This window comes from Phascolarctos cinereus, unplaced genomic scaffold (genome assembly GCF_003287225.1).
Source record: "Phascolarctos cinereus isolate Bilbo 61053 unplaced genomic scaffold, phaCin_HiC Scaffold_7;HRSCAF=346, whole genome shotgun sequence".
NCBI lineage: Eukaryota > Metazoa > Chordata > Mammalia > Diprotodontia > Phascolarctidae > Phascolarctos > Phascolarctos cinereus.
The window spans coordinates 87,979,613-87,998,328 of record NW_027556180.1 but is presented as its reverse complement, the minus strand read 5'-3'; the positions used below and the strand labels follow the sequence as shown (position 1 = coordinate 87,998,328).

The window sequence follows — 18,716 nt, the reverse complement described above, 5'->3', positions numbered from 1 at the left end:
AGTTTAATCACTTTTTAAAATAGTTAAGGGTATTCAGTGACTTTCCTTGAGGTCACTGGAGTGAGGCATAGTAAAAGGGAATAGAACCATAGTCTTTTGAAAGAGGTTTTCTGCCAAGTGGTGTATATTGTTTATCTGAATGATTTAGTAAATTGTTTTAGAAGTTTTCATTTGTCTTTATCAGCTGAACAGCTTGGGGCGTTTGCAGCTGGAGTAAAACAGATGTTGGAAGATGTACAAGAACGACTGGTCTATCGGACTCACATTTACATTCAGACGGACATTGCTGGCTACAAACCAGCCCCAGGAGACCTGGCTTATCCTGATAAGTTAGTCATGATGGAGGTAAGACTTTTAATTTATCCTTCATTTCATTTTTTAATGTAGTAGCTTACCATGAGACAGGCCTTTTCCTTTTAGTTGTCACACAGATGTACTGTCAAGGTAAACCTGATATTAAGTATGTGAAATCAGATTCTAAAAAAATAATATCAGGCTATTTGAGTGAGCTCAGTAGAAATCCTCTAGACTGTATTGTCTTTCTTCCAACATGTTTTTATGCATTTTTTGCTCAGTTCTTCCCTTCACACTAGGGAACATACATTTCACCCCAAAACAGTTCAGTGATCCATGTGATTGCTGGCTCCAGAAGTTCTCTGGCCTGCTCTGTAGAGCAGTAGAGAAGCAGTCTTGTGGATCTGTAGAAGTCACCACTTTGCTAATGAGAGAATACTGCCAGTTCTGCATGGCCACAAGGACCATGGCTAGCAATGCAGTACCACTCTCTCCTTGTGCAGGGAGAGGGAACATTCTCTCCTCCTTGTAGATCACTTGAGTTTATAGAAGCTTGTCCATTCCCCCAGCCGAGCTCCAGTGGCTGCCTCCTTGAGGATCACTTATAAACTTTTTTGTTTGGCTTTAAAAGCCCTTTATAACATGGCCCCTTCCTACCGCTCCAGCCTTCTTAAGCTTTACTCCCTTCCACTCATTCTTATGAACTTGTACCACTGACCTCTAACACTTGAACATGACGCTCTATTGCTGGTTTCCATTTGCATTGGCTCCCCTTCCACCCCCATGTTTGGAATGCTTTGCCCCTTCACCTTTACCTCTTAGATCTTCTTGGCTTCCTTCAAGACTTGGCTCAAATCCTACCTCCTGCACGTAATCTTCCTCTGTGACTCCAGCTTCTCAAGCCTTCCCTTTTGGATTTTCCACTCTCTATATGTCATGTATGTATGTATGTATGTATGTATGTACGTACGTAGCTATTGCCATATCATATCCCCCATTAGATTGTGAGGGCGGGGGCTATTTTTTCTTGTCTTTGTATGTCCAGGCACAGTGCCTAGACCAGGAGTGGGAAACCTGTGGCCTCGAGGCCACATGTGGAGATACCAACTAAGGCACTGGAGATACCAACGTAAATGAAAGGGAAGACAGTCCCTGCCCTCAGGGAGCTTAAGTTCTAATGAAATGACATAAAAGGGAGTTGAGTTGGGATTGGTGTGTATTAGAGTGGTTTGAAGCATGGAAGGAGGAGCTAGGAAAGCAATAATTGATGGCTGGCCTGGGCCCTAGGAAGGAGACTGAGGGGAGGAGGGGTCTTTGGGGTAAGGAGGCCACGGTGGGGGAGATAATTTCCAGAGTAGGAAGGCAGAAGCTGAGTCAGGTGAGAAGGTGGTGAAGTACAAGAGTCAGAACTAAAGCTGGAGAGGAAAGGATCATAAAAGTTGGTGATTTCCATGTCTGTCTCCAGAACCTTTGTGAAATTCAAGAACCTTCTCTTATTTCTTTGTTAATTACCATTAGTTTGAAAGGTGACTTGGAGGTAGAGCTATAGAGTAGGATTTGAATAGCTAGGAAGGAAGGATATAGAGTTAGGATTTGGATGGTTAGGAAGGAAGGAAGAAGCTCTTCTGGTTTTGAGGAACTCTACTGCAAGAGAAGGGATGCAGTAATAAGTCTGCTGAATAGAGCCAAGTACTCATGTAGAGGAGTATAATAGGCTAATCAAATTAGATAAGATTTCTCAAGTTTTGCTACAATATAGTAGAGAGATTATTTTTTTAAGTATACTTAAGCCTGAAAAAACCCTAAATTTGAGTGTGAACACTGTATATTTAGCATTATAACAAGAACATGCTTCCTAGAATTTGAACTGAGGGGAGAAAAGAAATCTCTGGAACCTGAATATATTCTTTACTTTGAAGGGAATTTGCTTATCGAGACTTTCTAAAAGCTGTGTAACTCCAATCCCTGTCTAGTTTTTAAATGACACTGAACATGTAGAGAATAGTCCGCTAAAATTTTATCTGAAAATGAAATATTTTTTGAGAAAACATCTTTAAGTGTACCCTTATTATCATCTTTTGAACAAGCCCTTTTGGCTTAGGAAAAACAGTGGAAGAAAACATATACATAGTGTAGATGAATAACCCCCCTAGCAGATGAGTGTTTCATATATAGATTTTGAGAAGGAAAGTCAGGGCTAACAATAGTGCTTAGAAGAATTATATTGAGTAATAGGAGGGGAATTATAGGCATTACATGGAGATGGAGGACAGGAAGCCCCATTCAGGGTTTCCATTTACCTTTCACTTTACCAGTTATGTCCTTTTCCCTTTCAGAGCTATTTTTGTCTGTAACTTTGGCACTGTGCTACAGTGTAATATTGAAAATTGAGCATTGAGCAATGATAGTTTTGTATTGCTTTAATCAAACACTCTTCTCTCTGTGTGTTCTAATGACTTTTGGTGCTGCTTGGATATCACTGAGGTATCACACGAGAATTGTATTTTATCTGAATTTGGTCATTCCCATTGTCCTAATACAATGCTCTGAACATCACAGTTGCCAAGTAAATGTTTGTTGAATTGAATTGCACATTTGGCAGATACTGTTTCATGGAGAAATACCATAAATGTCATATACAGTTTACAGATTTTCAAAGAATTAGATCAGGATCTTGTAGTGCTTTAAGATTATTATGAACATTATTTATAATTATGTTATCGATGTTAAGAGTGCTAGTTAATGTAGAGTTTTTAGTGCAATACCAGACTTGGTGGTGGTGTTAAGAGTGATACACAGATTAGTTTGAATACTTGAAGTCTAAGTGAGATTTTAGCCCATGTCCAATGTTTTTTCCCACTGTGTCATAATGCCTTGCCAATAAAATATGTGATTTATTTGTTGTGCAGTATTGTTACTGGATCAAATGGGAGATGATATATATATATATATATGAAAGTACCTTGAAACCCATTTACTTGTTCAGTCGATCATCATTTGTTGATCGCTTATTCTCTGCCAGTACTATGCAAAACACTGGGGTTACAAAGACAAAATCGAAAAGTCTCTGCCCTCAAGGAGCTTCCATTCTATAAGATGAGACTTTATGTACATATATAAGCATATACAGAATAAATACAGGGTAGTATTAGGAAGGAGGCCACTAGCACTTATGGGATCAAGAAGGGTTTTGTAGAACAAGAATTTTGTAATCACCTGCTATGAGCTAGGCACTGAACTTACTGTATTTTTCTTTCCGTATAAAATGTGATGAACTTGTGCTTTTCATCTACTGAGTGATGATATGTTTAGTATTTTGGGCAGTCTGTATTGATATAATTTTTGGTTTAGATATCTCACTTTCAGGAGAATAAATTTGGTTTGTGTTTCCTGTGGTAGGTATGTTCAGCCATCCATACTCTTATTTTAAAAATAAAGTTTGTTTGCTTTTTCCTTTTAATCACTCTAGGTGTCCCTACTTTCTCTCCTCTCATTCTCTTCTTAAGCCCTTATAGTCTGGTTTTTGGCCTTATCATTGCACCAAAACTATTCTCTCCAAAGTTGCTAATGATCTCTTAGTTGCCAAATGTGGTGGCCTTTTCTCAGATTCATTCACCTTAACTTCCCTGCAGTCATTTACACTCTTGATCACTCCTTGATGTTTTCTTTTCTCTAGGTTTTCAGGACACCACTCTCTCCTGGTTTTCCTCCTACCTATCTGAGCACTCCTTCTCTGTCTCCTTTGCTAGATCTTCCAGATCATATCCTATGATTGTAGGTGTCCCTCAGACTTCTCTTCTGGGCCCTTCTTTTCTCCCATTATACTGCTTCACTTGGTTTTCTCATTAGCTTCCTTAGATTTAATTACCATCTCTCTGCTGACGATTCTCAGATCTACCTTTACTGTCCCTCTCTGTTGACCTCCAGTTTTACATCTGCATCTGCCTTTTTGCCATCTTGAACTGGATGTCCAGTAGACATCTTAAACTCAATGTGGGGTAACACCATCCACCCAGTCCCCATGCTCACAACTATCACCCACTCCCATATCCAAGGTGTTTTCTGAGACCTGAAGATTTCACCTTTATAAAATCTCTCTAATCTGCTCCCTTCTCTCCTCCGACACCTCCAACACTCTGGTTCAGGCCCTCATCACCTCATGCCTGGACTATTACTGTAGCCTGCTGGTGGGTCTACCTGCTTTACGTCTCTCCCCACTCTAACCTATCCTCCATTCAGCCACCAAAGTGATTTTCCCAAAGCGCTGGTCTGATCATGTTACCCCCCTACCCAGTAAGCTCCAGTGGTTCCCGGTTGCCCCCAGAAACAAACGCACAGTACTTTGGCATTGAAAGTGCTTTATAACCTAGCAGCCTCCTATGTTTGTAGTCTTTTTAGGCCTCACTACTGAACACTTTGATCTAGTGAGGTTGGCTTCCTGGCTGTTCCACAAACAAGACTCTCCATCTCTCAGCTCCAGGTATTTTTTCTGACTGTCTCCAAAGCCTGGAACGTTCTCCCTCCTCTGTTCTGATTACTGACCTCCCTGGCTTCCTTTAAGTACCAGCTAAAATCTCACCTTCTACAGGAAGCCTTCCCGAACCCCCCTTAATTTCAGTGCTTCCTTCTTTCAATTATTTCCTCTATTTTTATCCTATATATTTATGCTACCTATAGCTTGCTTTGTGTATTTGTTTTGATGTTATTTCCCCCCATCAGACAGTAAGCTCCTTGAGAGCAAGACTGTCTTTTGCCTCTTATTCCCAGGTTTTATAGCACAGTGTCTGGCACATAGCAGGAGTTTAATAAGTATTTATTGATTGAAGGTATAGGATGGGTATTTCAATTTGAACCCTATTTCGTAACAAAGAAATAACAAGCAGAAATACCCAATAATTACATCCAACAGTGTGGACAACATGCTTAGCTAGTAGCCACTGGTCTGTTCTGTGAAGAAGTGGGAAAGGGTATGGTTTATTATCTGTTTTCTGAGAACTTTGTTTAGGTTTTGCAGTTACTCAGAATTTCAGTTTCCTTTAAATTTTTTCATTTGTATTATTTTAGTCATCGTGTATATTGTTCTTTAGGTTCTACTTACTTCACTTTACATCAGTCCATACAAATCTTACTATATTTTTCTGAATTTTTCATATATGTCATTTCTTAAGGCACACTCTTATTCCATTTCATTCACCTACAGCAGTTTTTCTTCCACTCATTCCCCAATTACCATATACCCATCTTTGTTCTCAGTTCTTTGCTTTCAAAAATAGTTCTGCTATGAATATTTTGGTATATATTATATCTTTGTTCCTGAAGTAGAGTGTTTTCCCTTGAGTAGAATTGCTGAGCCTAAGGGTACAAACAGTTTAGTTATTTTTCTTGCATTATTTTACATTGCTATTGAGAATGGTTGGATCAGTTTACAGTTCAATCAACAGAATATTGTTAGTGTGCCTTTTTTTTCCTCACAGCCGTTCTAATCTCAACTTTTTCTTTTGGTCATCTTTTGATAATTTTTTGGGGTAACCTCAGAGTTGTTTTGACTTTTATGTCTCTTTGTTATTCGTGATTTGGAACAGCCTTTCATAGGGTTGTTAATAGTTTCCAATTCTTTTGAAAACTTCATATCTTTTGGTTATTTATCTGTTGGGGAATTGCTCTTAGCTCTTGGGTTGATCTCTTATCTGTCTTGGCTATCAAACTTTGATTAGTGATATTTGATGCAAATGTTTTTCCCACTCCACAGTGCAAAAACTTTTTATTTATCTGTTTTTTATGATCACCTGTATTCATTAGATAAAATCTTCATTCTCTGTAGTTGTGAAACATAAAAATAATTAAAGAATAAACTTGTATTTCTGGGATTTTCTAGGTATTCTATCATGACACTTGCAAGATAGGGTTAACTCCTTTTTGCCAAAGTCAATACATTTAATTTGGTTCCCTTCTCTATAGCTAGCATTACCAGAATTACATAAAATAATAGTGTGAGAGTAGGCATCTTTGCTTTACTGCTGTTTGCCCTACAAAAGCTTATGGTATTGCTCCCTAGTAGATAACTCCAGTTGTTGACTTTAGCTCAGGTTTTACTATCCCTTCCTTTTTCTCCTAGTACCTCTGTGAAAAGCAGCCATCTCTGAGATAGTTGGCATAAGAATAGAGGTAAAATCTGTGGGTCAGGCAGTTTTCCTAGCTCCTTGGCAGTAGATCAGCAGCTTTCTTCCTGTTTTAATTTACTTTGTATATCATTATTGAATGAAAAAGCATTTATTAAATACTTATTATGTGCCAAACACTCAACCTCCATAAACCACATTCAATGTAATTTGTTGGAATCATCACTATTAACCCAGTAGTTAGGGATCTGTGCATACTGCAATTCTTTTTAGGTGCTAGAGAAAAGGTGTAATAATCATGTGTTGCCTTTATAGGGTGTTTAGAAAACTGTAAACATAAGTATGATTATAGCAGCTTACCTTTAAAGAAAAACAGTTGCTTTGCATCAGAACTTCTAAAACTTTGCGTATTAAAATTACCTTCATAGTGTGGGAGGGGAAATATCAAATTTTGGATTGGTCGACTTTATGCTCACAGAGTACACTTTTTAATTTTGCCATGTTTCATATTTGCATGTTCATTTTACAAAGTTAAAATTGGAAACTATATTTTTTAGATCTATTAGGTGTATTTAATGAAACTTCAGCAGATTGAGTCAGTGTTTTGAAATTAAGTAAAATTCCTGTATGTTTTTCTGAGAGAATATTGACGACATCTGTATGACTTAACTTCTTTTTTTATTATTTATTTATTATATTATTTATTTCCTACTCTAAGCCAGTTTATTTTACTGTCATACTTTTTATATAGTAACAAAACAGACTATCCAATGTTCTGAGCTTTGCCAAAAGCACCATTTTAATGGTGTGTTCCTTTATTTTTTCTACAGCAAATTGCACAGAGTTTAAAAGATGAACAAAAGAAGGTACCCTCAGAAGCCTCATTTTCGGATGTTCGGTTAGAAGACACACAATCTAACAGCCTGAATAAACCTGGTATGTTTGGAAACATATTTGGTGGTTTCTCTGTCAACAGAAGAGTGAGGAAGCTAAGTGGATGAGCAGCAGTAGCAGCAGCAGCACGATGTCATGAGAAGAGCCTTGACTTCGGACCTCAGCATCCTTATTATTACTGTTACTTCTTGGGTGTGTCAGAGAGACGGGGGGCGAGGGTAGCAGCTGGGCATCTTCCTTGACTGCTCTGCAGTGCTCTGAGCCCACATGCTAAACTGAGAAGCACATCAGTACACAAATAGGCTAACAGCTAACTGAAAATATGTATGTAGTCACTTCAACAAACCTTTGTTTCAAGGGCACATTGTTTTTTGTGGTTTGTTTTGTAGAGGTGATTCTGCATGAATCAGAATTAACACGTAAAAATTGCTTGTAGCTTGCAGTCTTCTAAACATTCACTACTCTAGAGTTTTTCTAAAACTTTTCTAGCCTTTCAGTAGTATTATTCAGCCTGAGAGTTGGGAAGACGTTATTTCGGAGTGACTTTAAGAAGACCTATAAAATGTGAAGTTATTGTGATTAGTGACATGCAGTGTTTGTTCAAAAGTGCCAGATATACCAGTAGCCAAGGAAAATCCTTGCTGTGTGTTGTGAATTTTATGACAATGCCATTCAATGAGATTAGCAGTAGTATCAATACCGCCTAAGACATCTAGCTTCCTCAGCCCCTTCTCTCAGGATCCCTAGCTGCCTACAAGGTTTGGCTCGAAGGGCCTTTCCTCTTTTCCCCAGTTGTTAGGATCTTTACCCTACCTCATGCTATGTTGTATATATTTTGTATTTACTTATCTGTGTATAGATTGTTTTTGTTCCTCCATAGAATGTCAGGGCAGGGACTGGTTTTGTTTCTTCTTTACATCTTCATTACCTAACACAAGGTGTGGTCATAGTAGGTGTTTAATAGATGCTGTCGAATAAATGTAATAACATTTAAAAAATACATTCTCAAAATAGTATATTGTTGTCTCTTTTTTATTTTCAAAAATTGTCCATTACTCATCCATTTATTTATATGTGTATATGACCTTTTCAGCAGAGCCTAGGAAAAAGCTTTTGTGAGCCACAGACAAGGTTTAAAGATTGCATTGCGCCCCCCCCCCCGATTGCATTTGCCCCTGTATTACTGCCAACAGCCAACTTCTTAGTGGTTTTGTTGTAACCAGTAAGTAACTAGTGACTTAGATAAAAGTCCATACCTGAGTAACTTGAAAAAGGGAATTTTGGGGCATTAAAAAGTGTCCCTTATTGTACCCCTCCTTGCTCCCTTTTGCATATTGGGGCCTATGTTGCCTATGTCTGATTCTAATTCTTATTCGGCTTTGAAAATAGATACTGGCTTATGGCAAATGATAATTTATGAAGAGTGACTCATTAAGACTATTGAACTCATTAATTATCAGTGTACTTTTGGGGAGAAAAGTGTTCAAGAGTGGGGGACAATTTGTGGGCAGTGTATTTATCATGAATCCTGTATGTTTTCATGAGTGTTTCATTTTAATATGTTAATACTGACAAAATTTGCCATTCCTTGGTACAGTTGCTGATTAAAAATGAAACTTTGTTCCAATTTGCACTTCCTGTTAGCCTGAGAACAAATGAAGCTCCCTTAAGTGTCTTATTAAATGATTCTTCTAAGACAGACGTTCACAATTAAGAAATTTGAGTGACTGTTTTATGTTTGGTCCTTAGGCACAGGAGACTCTTTCAATCCTAGACCACAGGCCACAATTTCACCAGCAGATCTTCATGGAATGTGGTATCCCACTGTTCGAAGGACTCTCGTATGTCTCTCTAAGCTATACAGATGCATAGATGTACGTATGGAAACTTTAATTTCTTTATATTTCATATTTTCTGCCATTTGAAATAACTGATTTTGAACTTTGTTCTCAGAGCTTAGAGCAGTATTTTGTCAGTATCATAACATCCTAGGGTATTGGGAATTAGGAGGGCCGTTTAGTTTTCTTAACTTTTTAATTTCTAGATGAGGAAACCAAAATACATGTTGACACCTGCCTGAAGTTACATAACTAGTTAACAGAACCAGGGTTAGAATCTAAGTCTTTTGACTCCCTGTCCAGTATTCTTTCTCTAGCTTTTGTTTCTTTTCAGCATTGTATATTTATAGTTACAGAAATCCATGTAAAAGAGAAGTAATTTTTCAGACTCATCTGTCTGATTTAAATAGTTAGAAATAATGCTACTAATTTAGACCCAAATGGTACTCACCTTGAATCAGCATTTTTAACAGGTAGCTCTTAAAACCCCAAATTGTTCAGTATTCAGAGATGAGGAGGTTTAGTTACATGTTTTTGAAGGTAGCCAACTTAATTATTTTAAAACATTCTGTGTAGTGAAGTGATTGCAATTCCTCAAGATTCATTTTATTTAATGCTATAATCTGCAAAACTAATAATTTTTAAAAATATGAAGTAGTTTAATAACATTTTTATATATTTAAATTTATAGTTACATGTGTTGACATCAGTCTCAGTCACATTTAAAATAAAAAGACTTAGATGATGACCTAGTCATAGAAAGAAGTAGTTGGGCAAGTTCCATTGGTGCTTAAGAATAATGTGTGTGAATAGTGAGTAGTTTCCTGGCTGGTAGGGGCTTCCTGTGATCACCTTTATTCCTTGGAAATGTCTGAGGGCTTAGAGTCCTTGAAACTGGGGAAAGTACAGAGTTGTTCCATGGGAGTAGAATAGAAAAATGGTCTAGTTATATACCTTTTCCCCCTCGTCATTCTTGTTGCCTATGATTGGTAGTCTTGTAGCACTGTTGGAAAAGTCTTTTTCCTAGCTTCTGGGTCTTCCTGGAACTGGAATCAGATCATTTCCTGCTGTGTTAGAGGTGCCCGGGTTTCTTGCTGAAGATCCTTTCTAATGAGAGGCTTGGCTGTTTTCATCCTCACCTAGCTTCTGTGATAGGGTGGGAAGGAAGAGTCAGAAAACGGATGTTTGTATGATTATTGACAGAGTTGGCTATCATGTATTTTATATTACAATCCATGCAGCTGCATTTACGTATTCATTTGTGGAAATAAGTGTTGCCTGCTCACCGGAGCTTGGAGGTTGGAGGGCAGCCAAGTGTGGAAATCTTTGCTTGAGGAATGAGCAGAAAGTTTTGTCCCTAAGAGCAGATCACAGCTTGTAGCTCTGTAGCTCTTGTTAGCTGCAAGAAACTCTGATTCCCCTCCTTCTCCTCACATCACCATTACCCCTTCTTTCTAGCTGAGCACTTGCAAGAGACACTAGTGAGGAAGAGCACCTTCTGTTGAATTTAGAAAATGACTCATTACTTGAATAATTACTTAAGTTATTCCTTTACATCAGATTTGATTTGAGTATCAAACCAGTTTCAGGGATTTTATTCCAGAATAGATTTGTATGCTCTTTGTTAATTGGAAGAAACAGTACCATGCCATAGAATATAGCAATTATTAAATGTTACACACTGCAGAATCATTCTGTTAGAGTTGAAGGGACTTAATCAGATAATTAAATTCCTTCATTTAATGGAAAAGGAAATGGAAACCCAGAGATGGAGAATGGGTTGCTGAAGATCTCATAGCTAGAAAGTAGTAGAGCGGAAAACTTAAGTCCAGGATTTTTTAGTCAGTGATATTCATATGTCTCATCCTTGTCATTCATTTTAAAAATCAGGTGCTGGAGGAAAGTTGTTGTTGTTTTTTTAAACTTCATATTACATTTTCTTGTTTTTCAATGTTGTAGCAATACTTATAGACTTTTTTTTTTATTCCACCAGAGGGCAGTGTTCCAAGGATTATCCCAGGAAGCCTTGTCAGCTTGCATTCAGTCATTACTGGGAGCTTCAGATTCAATCTCCAAAAATAAGGTTTGACAAAAAGTGTTAGATGAAAATTGGTGGTCCTTAATGGTGTTGTGGAACATTATACATTCATGTGCAGAGTCATCTGACTGCAGAATTTAGTCCCTTGTCAGACTGTGCTGCCTGGGTGCCCCATGGGGAAGAACGTTTCATTGTAATGCTGCCGTGATGACAGTGTAACAATATGTTTGTAACCGTGGTGTTAAAGAGCAGCATTAAGAGAACCTGCTCAGCCAGGGTGGTGCGTTACCGGAATTCTCTTGGGAATCATTTTTTAAAATCCAAATCTAATTGGGTATTGGTAATGATAGTATAAATTAGAAATAATTGCCTTTTCTTTTTCTTTGCAGAAATTTCTTTTTCAAAATGTAATTAGCTTGTGTACTAATCATTTGCCCATTTTCTTTGAATGTTATGAATCCCATAATATTGAAGCTTCTGTTTACGTCTCTAGCTGTTGGGAAAATGAGACTGGAAAAGTTCTGCATTACTGTAGTCCATGACTATAGCTTTCATGGAGCAGCAGCTGTTTCAGAAAGCTGGATGGGGCATTTAAACTTTCTGAGTTTACTCAGGGTTTTCTCAAGTTAAGCGTTGTTCTCTGTGGTATTAGAGTAGTCTTTCTTAAACCCAGGGTTGCATCCGGACGATTTCTCTGCCACCATTGCTCTTTCCTTTGTTCCTTGGACATTTCCAGCAAGAGAGGGATGTGTGGCTGTTTTTGCCACCTTGGTCCATCCCTGTACATGGCAGTTATTTCAAGTGTATAGGGAACTATAGTGATTCTCTTCCCTTCTTGTAGCTGTGGTGTCTTTTCACAAGCCCTTCCCATGCCTCACAAGCATCTTGTTCTACCTTAATTCCAGACCTGACATTTTTGAGGTTGTATGTCAGCAGAAAGTAGCATTGCCCGTCCCCTAGGATGTTGGATATGTTACACCAACCCTATCGTCTACCATGTGTGTTCATTCCCACCTTCTTATTTTGGGGAACTAGGGGTTAAGATTTTGACAAGTGTACCAGGAGAGGATAGAGGATAGGTTTTTAGACAGATAGTTAAGATTTAAACAATTTATATCTTAAGTTGGAACCATTCATATTTTTTCTGTCCTAATTAGTAGGCTGTAAGTGACACTGGCCTCTCATTTGTCTCTACCACAGGCCTATTACTACAGGTAGAAGAAGGACCCTGTATTTTCTTGTTTTCCACACTTTAAGCTTATGTATGTCATTGCCATGTCTGTTCCATGTTTCTGATGCAAGGGGCTTGAGTGGATGAGTAGCCAGTCAGTTTGATGAGCATTAACTTTTTTATTTTCATGGCTGAAGTGCCATGTACTTTTTGGTATCTCAACTTTTAAAAAGATGACTTTATAAAAGTAGTTTATAATAGTCTTAAACTTTTTTCTTTTTCTTTTTAAAGAAGTTCTTGTCCTTGTATATTATTTTTTTCCTCATGAAGTAACCCTCAAAATCTGTTTAAGAAAGCAAATATGCTGCTATTATCTATACATTGGACCACATCAGTTTTGTAAAATATGCTTTTAAATTCCTTAAGTTTCATCTTAATAAGAATTACTTTTAAAAGGGAACAGATCTTAAAGAAATAAACCCAGCGTTTCCATTGCTTAGCGTAATATCTGGTATGTACCAAACCTAATGAACAAACGCTTGATGGTTGATTGATTTCCTGTTTACCTGACATTGCATAAAAGAAAACACAAAGGATCTTAGCTTGTTTTGTGCTGAAAATGTCTGTGGAATGGGAAAGAAGTGGATAATTTTTTCTTTTTTACTTTAAGCCCTGAAAAGTTAAACTAATTGCTTATAAAGGAAGAATAATATACTTTTTCTGTTATATAGTTTCACTAGAGATTATCTCCAAAATTCACATTCCTGCTTGATTAGCACCGATAGTCATAGACTCCCTTTACATAAAAACAGACTATGTTATGTATCACTGAAGAATCTGGTCTGTGCTTTGAAAGTGAAATTAAATTACAGAACTCCGTGAATAGGTGAAAGAAGGGATCCAGGGAAGTTCAAGGAAGCTTTTAGTTTTGTGGAGAAGCACAGTGCCATGGATGGATAATCCAAAGTGGGGAACACACACAAAGTCTTTAGCTTAGAGGTTTTTTTTATACTTATGGAGCTGTCCCTGGATAGCACTTCAAACAAAATAAAGAGAAACATTGTTGCAGAGGTCTGAGGAGAAATTGGAATGTCTCCCTAATCACCTCCTCTGTTTCCAAATTCATGTTGGGTGTTGGGGGTGGGTGGGGAATGTTTGTGTGTGTGTGTGTGTGTGTGTGTGTATGCATATATATATACACACACGTATGCACACATACATACATGCACACACGCCATGTCTCAGCTGCATATAAAGTATAAGTTTAAAGCTGATGGTTCTCTTTAAATTTGTTGTTTCATACCTTTTCTGGGCAGGAAAGTAATTGCTTTGTTTTTAATAGACTTCTTTTCCTGTTATTGGATTAGAAGGACTTAAGCAGTGTAGATTTCAATAAGAATTTGAGGGCAAGATTTTCTCATATAATTTTCAATAGAGAGAAAGTTTAGGGATTCACAAAGGTGCTTCAGAGCTATTAGATTTAGGCTAAGGGCTCCAAATGTAGGTGGGAATAACATTTATTAAAATGTATTACCTTTGTTATAGTCACCTACGTGTAATCTCTGCTTTTGTATTTCTGCTTAACCTATGGTCCTATGCATTTTCCCCTTTTTGATTTAGACCCAGGTTGATGGACAGCTTTTCTTAATTAAGCATCTTTTGATTCTTCGTGAACAAATTGCTCCATTCCACACTGAATTCACCATTAAGGAAATTTCCCTGGACCTTAAGAAAACTAGAGGTACTTCATTGTCCTGGCTGGCGTAGTTGGGCAGATTGAACCTGTCCAGATATGGCAGCATAGGCTCAGGCTTATTTTATGTTCATCTGCAAGGTTTTCGCATGCCTGCTGAACGTGTTACTTGCTTGTTCTCATCTGGGCTGCAGACATTCTAATTGCTTCTCATATGCTGTACATCCCCTTGGAAAGGAATGACATCAGACCATTCCTGTTTATTTGATGCTAACACAACCTGTTGAAAAATGTAGGGAAAGCTTTCATTTTGTTTTTCTACACAGTACCAAGGAGATGGTTTGACTGATTTGACTGAATAATCAGCTGGTCACTTCAGTGGAAATCTGGGGAGGTGGCGTGAGACACTGGAGGGAGCACTAGCTGAGGAGCCTGGAGAGCTAGGGCCTCATCCTGGTTCTGCCACCTTGGGCACGCCCCTCTGAGCTCTTAACCCTTCTGTAAAATAGGGATGACGATAATAGTGGTGCTGTGTAACTCGCAGCATTGTGGTAGAAGTCTGATGAGGTTATGAATCTGAAATGGGATGATGTGTCGATTCCCTTCTGTGGAGCTAGACTTTTATTCAGTACTTAGCATGAACAGTGTCATGCTGGGTTAGAATCTATTAATCCCGCGGTTTTTATTGAACAGTACTATCAAGCGATGGTTTGTAGACATAGATACACCACAGATTTCTCTAATAACCTAGCAGTTTAAACTTTCTTGACACTATAATATTTATAGTTTCAGCTTATTTAAATTCTTTGGATAGCAAGTTATTTAAGTTCACTGTTATATTAACTAGCCAAGGCATAAAGCTTTTTTTTTTTTAACAAACTTGCCAATATTCCTCAATAAACATATTTTTTGCGCCCTTGCCACACTAGCAAGGTGCTGTGCCAGATACAAGTTAATAGAGCAAGGCTGTATGAGAGACAGAATTGGAATCAAGGGAAGGGAAGAGGAGGGGTGTGAATAAGCATTTATAAGGTGCCTGCTTTGTGCCAGGCACTGTGCTAAATGCTCTACAAATGTTATCTCACTTGTTCTTCCCAAAACCCTGTGAGATAGATGCTATTATTGTCCCCACTTTATAGCTGAGGAAACTGAGACAGAGGTGAAGTGGCCCAAGTGTTTGAGGCTTGATTTCAAGGTCCCCTGGGTCTCCTTGACTCCTGGCCTAGTGCTGTCTCCACCAAGTGCCTCGCTGCCCTTGGGCATAGGTAAAATAGTTAACCTCAGGAAGGAAGACCAGTCCTTCCCTCTTAAATGAGAAGGAAGGAGCAGTAATGTAAAGATACCGAGTTTTGAGGTGTAGGGTAAAGAGAGTTAAAGGAGCTTAGTTGGAAAAAACCTGAGAGCTCATAATTCAATTTTTGTGTGACTAGGAATATCTGCTCCAGCATCCCTGAGCAGGGTCATCCAGCTTTTGCTTAAAGATACAGAGTATTTGGGAACTCGAAATCTTAAGAGACAGTGCAGAGTGTTTGTGGATAGCTTTAATTCTCTTATCAGAGAATTGGTTAGTCATTCATGCATTCAATAATTCATTCATTCAACTACAATCCATTTTCTAGGCTGTAGGGCAGGTACATAAAGCTAATTTTGATGAGATTCCTACCTTCAGCTAAAGTCTAGCAAAGAGATACAGCACACATGGAAGTGTATAATACTGTTTGACAGATACACAGTAATTACATAGAATATGTTAGGCCCATGGAACAGATACAGAGTGCTGTAAGAGGTCAGAGGAAAGATTACTTGTGACTGGGAAGATTTGGGAAGGCAATTCAGGATGAGATGGTAAAGGGGGTAGATGTTGAAGGATGGGGATAAGATGTCGAAAGGTAAAAATTGAAAATGTGGGAAGAGGCCTTTCTAGGTGTGAGGAATTGGTTATGAATGAAAGCTTGCAAGTAGAGATTTGTGAAAAATATATAGAATCTCTGGTTTGGTGAGAGTGTAGATAGAACATGTAGAGTGTCAAACTGAAGTAGAAATGCGTCCCTGCAGACCTCACATTGACTTAGAAAACCATAAATTAACATTATCTGTGTTTCATTGTATTTTTATTTATTTTAACATTTCCCACTTATATTTTAATGGTTCACACCTTCTCAAGTTTGTTGCCTCTGATGGAGTAGATAGTAGTCTAAAGTTATGTATGTCTTTCTGTCCATTGGAGCATAAACTCCTTGAGAACAGGGACTGTATTATTTCTCCCTTTATGTTCATAGTTCATGGCATAGTGGAACTTTAAATAACCATTGAAGAAGTTAGCATTGGCTGGCTTCCATCTTAGCAAAGGGGAGGTAGGTTCGTCTGATGAGAAAAGGTGGGAGGTTGAGGTTAAGCCCTGATATGGGAATTCTACTTATATTTTTGGCATGTGATTTGATCTGTTGTATTGCTAAATCTTTATTATGAAGTGCTTTTTATTAAAGGTTCTCTTATACTTCCTTTTGTCCCTAAATGACTTACTTTGTGATATAATGGGTGCCCTTTGTTTCAGATATTTTAAGTGGGGGGAGAAAGCTCATGTTCATGTTTTTTCTATTCAGCATGTCCAGAATAGAGCTCTCCTCTAAACACATCTTTTCTCTAAATTTCCCCACTTCTCTTAAGCATACTGTCTTTCCATTCACCTAAGTTTGTAGCTTTGGAGGCATCCTTGATTTTGCCCTCCATCTCACCTTCGATATCCAATCTCTTGCCAAGTTTTATTGATTCTCCCTCCGAAAAATCTCTCTTTCTTTCTCTCTGACCCCTTTTCTCTGTTTCTCTCTCCTTCTGTCTGTCTCAATTTCTCTCTGCTCACATGGTCACCCACCACAATGGTTCAGGCCTTCATCACACTTATCTAGACCATCACAACAGCCCCTAAGCCAAATTCCTGGTTTCCACTCTTTTTCATCTCCAGTCCAGCCTCCACACAGCTGCCAAAATTATCTTCCTAAAGTACACCTCTGACCCTCTCTTAAAGCAGAGGTCTTTTGATTCCAGAAGAAAGGTCCTTAGCTCCAGTTGCCTATAGGATATAACACAAACTCATTACCTCATAATTTGAAGCCCTTCTTAATCTGGTTTCAGTCAGCCTTTCTGTGTATCATGTATTACTCCCCTTCACACACTTGATATTCTCTGAAGTCAGCAGTGTTTTCTACTTACTTGCCTTCGCACAGGTTAATCTATCTCTTATTCCTTGGATCAGAAACCTTTCCTTAGACACTAGGTTGTTAGTGCTTTCTTTAATCTCTGCAAATATCTCTTTGTGTGGTATCACCTCATCACCTCAGTAGAACATAAACTCCTTTAGAGCAAGGCCAGTTTTTAATTTTGTTGCTGGATCACCAGCATCTAGAATAGTGCCGTAAACATACTAGGTACTTAATAGTTGGTTGGGTTGGATTCTCTCTACTATTATGATTACACAGATTTCTATCAGATAGCCAGATTGCATAGTGCAGCCCAACCATTGGTCATCTTGGGTGACAAAATTATTTCTTTTTATTATTAGGTATTTTAACAGTGCTGTTACTGTGAAGGATTTTAATTGATAGGATTGTGAAGGATAGGATTAACATTTGTACTGTTCTGATTAATGTTCCATTCTTTCTAGCCTGTAAATTGTTGCTATTTGTTTCTGGTTCTTTGCATGATGAATTATTAACTGTAATTAACACTGAAGTATAATAAACATTAGTATCTGTACATTTTGTCAGAATTTGGCTCGGGGCATATTTTTCATAAAATTTAGACATTCAAGACACAAGTTGATATGACTTTATTTACTGTAGAAAGAATTCTTTTAAGTAACTAAAAGCTGTAAAAAGTGGAAAATAGAACCAAGGTACTATTTACTGATGTTTTGTTCTGAGTGCTTGCTCCACCAGAGGAGAAGGGTCAAAGACACAGTGCTGTTGTGTGCCTGAAAAACCACACGTAAAAATGTTTGAAACTTTGCTTTTTTCCAGTTGGTAAAGCTAAACTAAGAAATAGTCTTTCTGTCACTTTCTATGCTACTGCCTTATCTTTTAAGCCTCTGACTTCTCATAACTAACTCTTACAGCTTATTGCATTTGAACATCAATGAGACCTTTTGTACTTTGAGTAGATTCTAGTTAGGCTGGAGGTTAAGGGTTAAATATGTCCTTATGGTGTTTTTCCCTGGCTGACACACAGTTTTGTTCTCTTCAATTTCAAATGAATAAATTTTTGTGCCAGCCAGAGTCTAACTGTGAAGATGGGTAAGTAGTTTTTTTTCTTTATCAGCATACAAAAACCAATTTTTACTCTACAGATTAATTCCTGTAAAGGTCATAATGTGGCAGCTGTATAGTTTGGGTATCATTGATGAAGTTTTTAATCAGATACTCAGCATTTATTCCATTTTCTTCATTTGGAAATTATCAAATTGCAGTTGGTAGTTATTTTATAATTCTGACTTTTAGAAAATACAGAAAGACAATCATTATTCATGTCCATGTCATCCTTATCCTTCGAGTAGAGTTGGCTTTTTTTTCCTTTGTGTTTGGTGTTAAGGAGTAGTATTTATTGTCCATTGAAATGGCAAAACATAATCTTTCTTTAGGAGCTGTGCTAGCTAAAAATTCCATGTTCATAGCAT

At 37.8% G+C, this 18,716-nt stretch overlaps 1 protein-coding gene across 1 annotated transcript in view; it reads left to right on the top strand.

The window, feature by feature from the left end:
* Positions 1 to 18,716, top strand: part of COG3 (component of oligomeric golgi complex 3) — a 75,104-nt gene that overhangs the window by 30,405 nt on the left and 25,983 nt on the right. Inside the window, exons 13-17 of the mRNA XM_020971337.2 lie at positions 185 to 345; positions 7,244 to 7,349; positions 9,057 to 9,181; positions 11,139 to 11,228; positions 13,975 to 14,095. Of these exons, the coding sequence (XP_020826996.2) occupies positions 185 to 345; positions 7,244 to 7,349; positions 9,057 to 9,181; positions 11,139 to 11,228; positions 13,975 to 14,095 (603 nt within the window). The remainder of the gene's footprint in view (positions 1 to 184; positions 346 to 7,243; positions 7,350 to 9,056; positions 9,182 to 11,138; positions 11,229 to 13,974; positions 14,096 to 18,716) is intronic.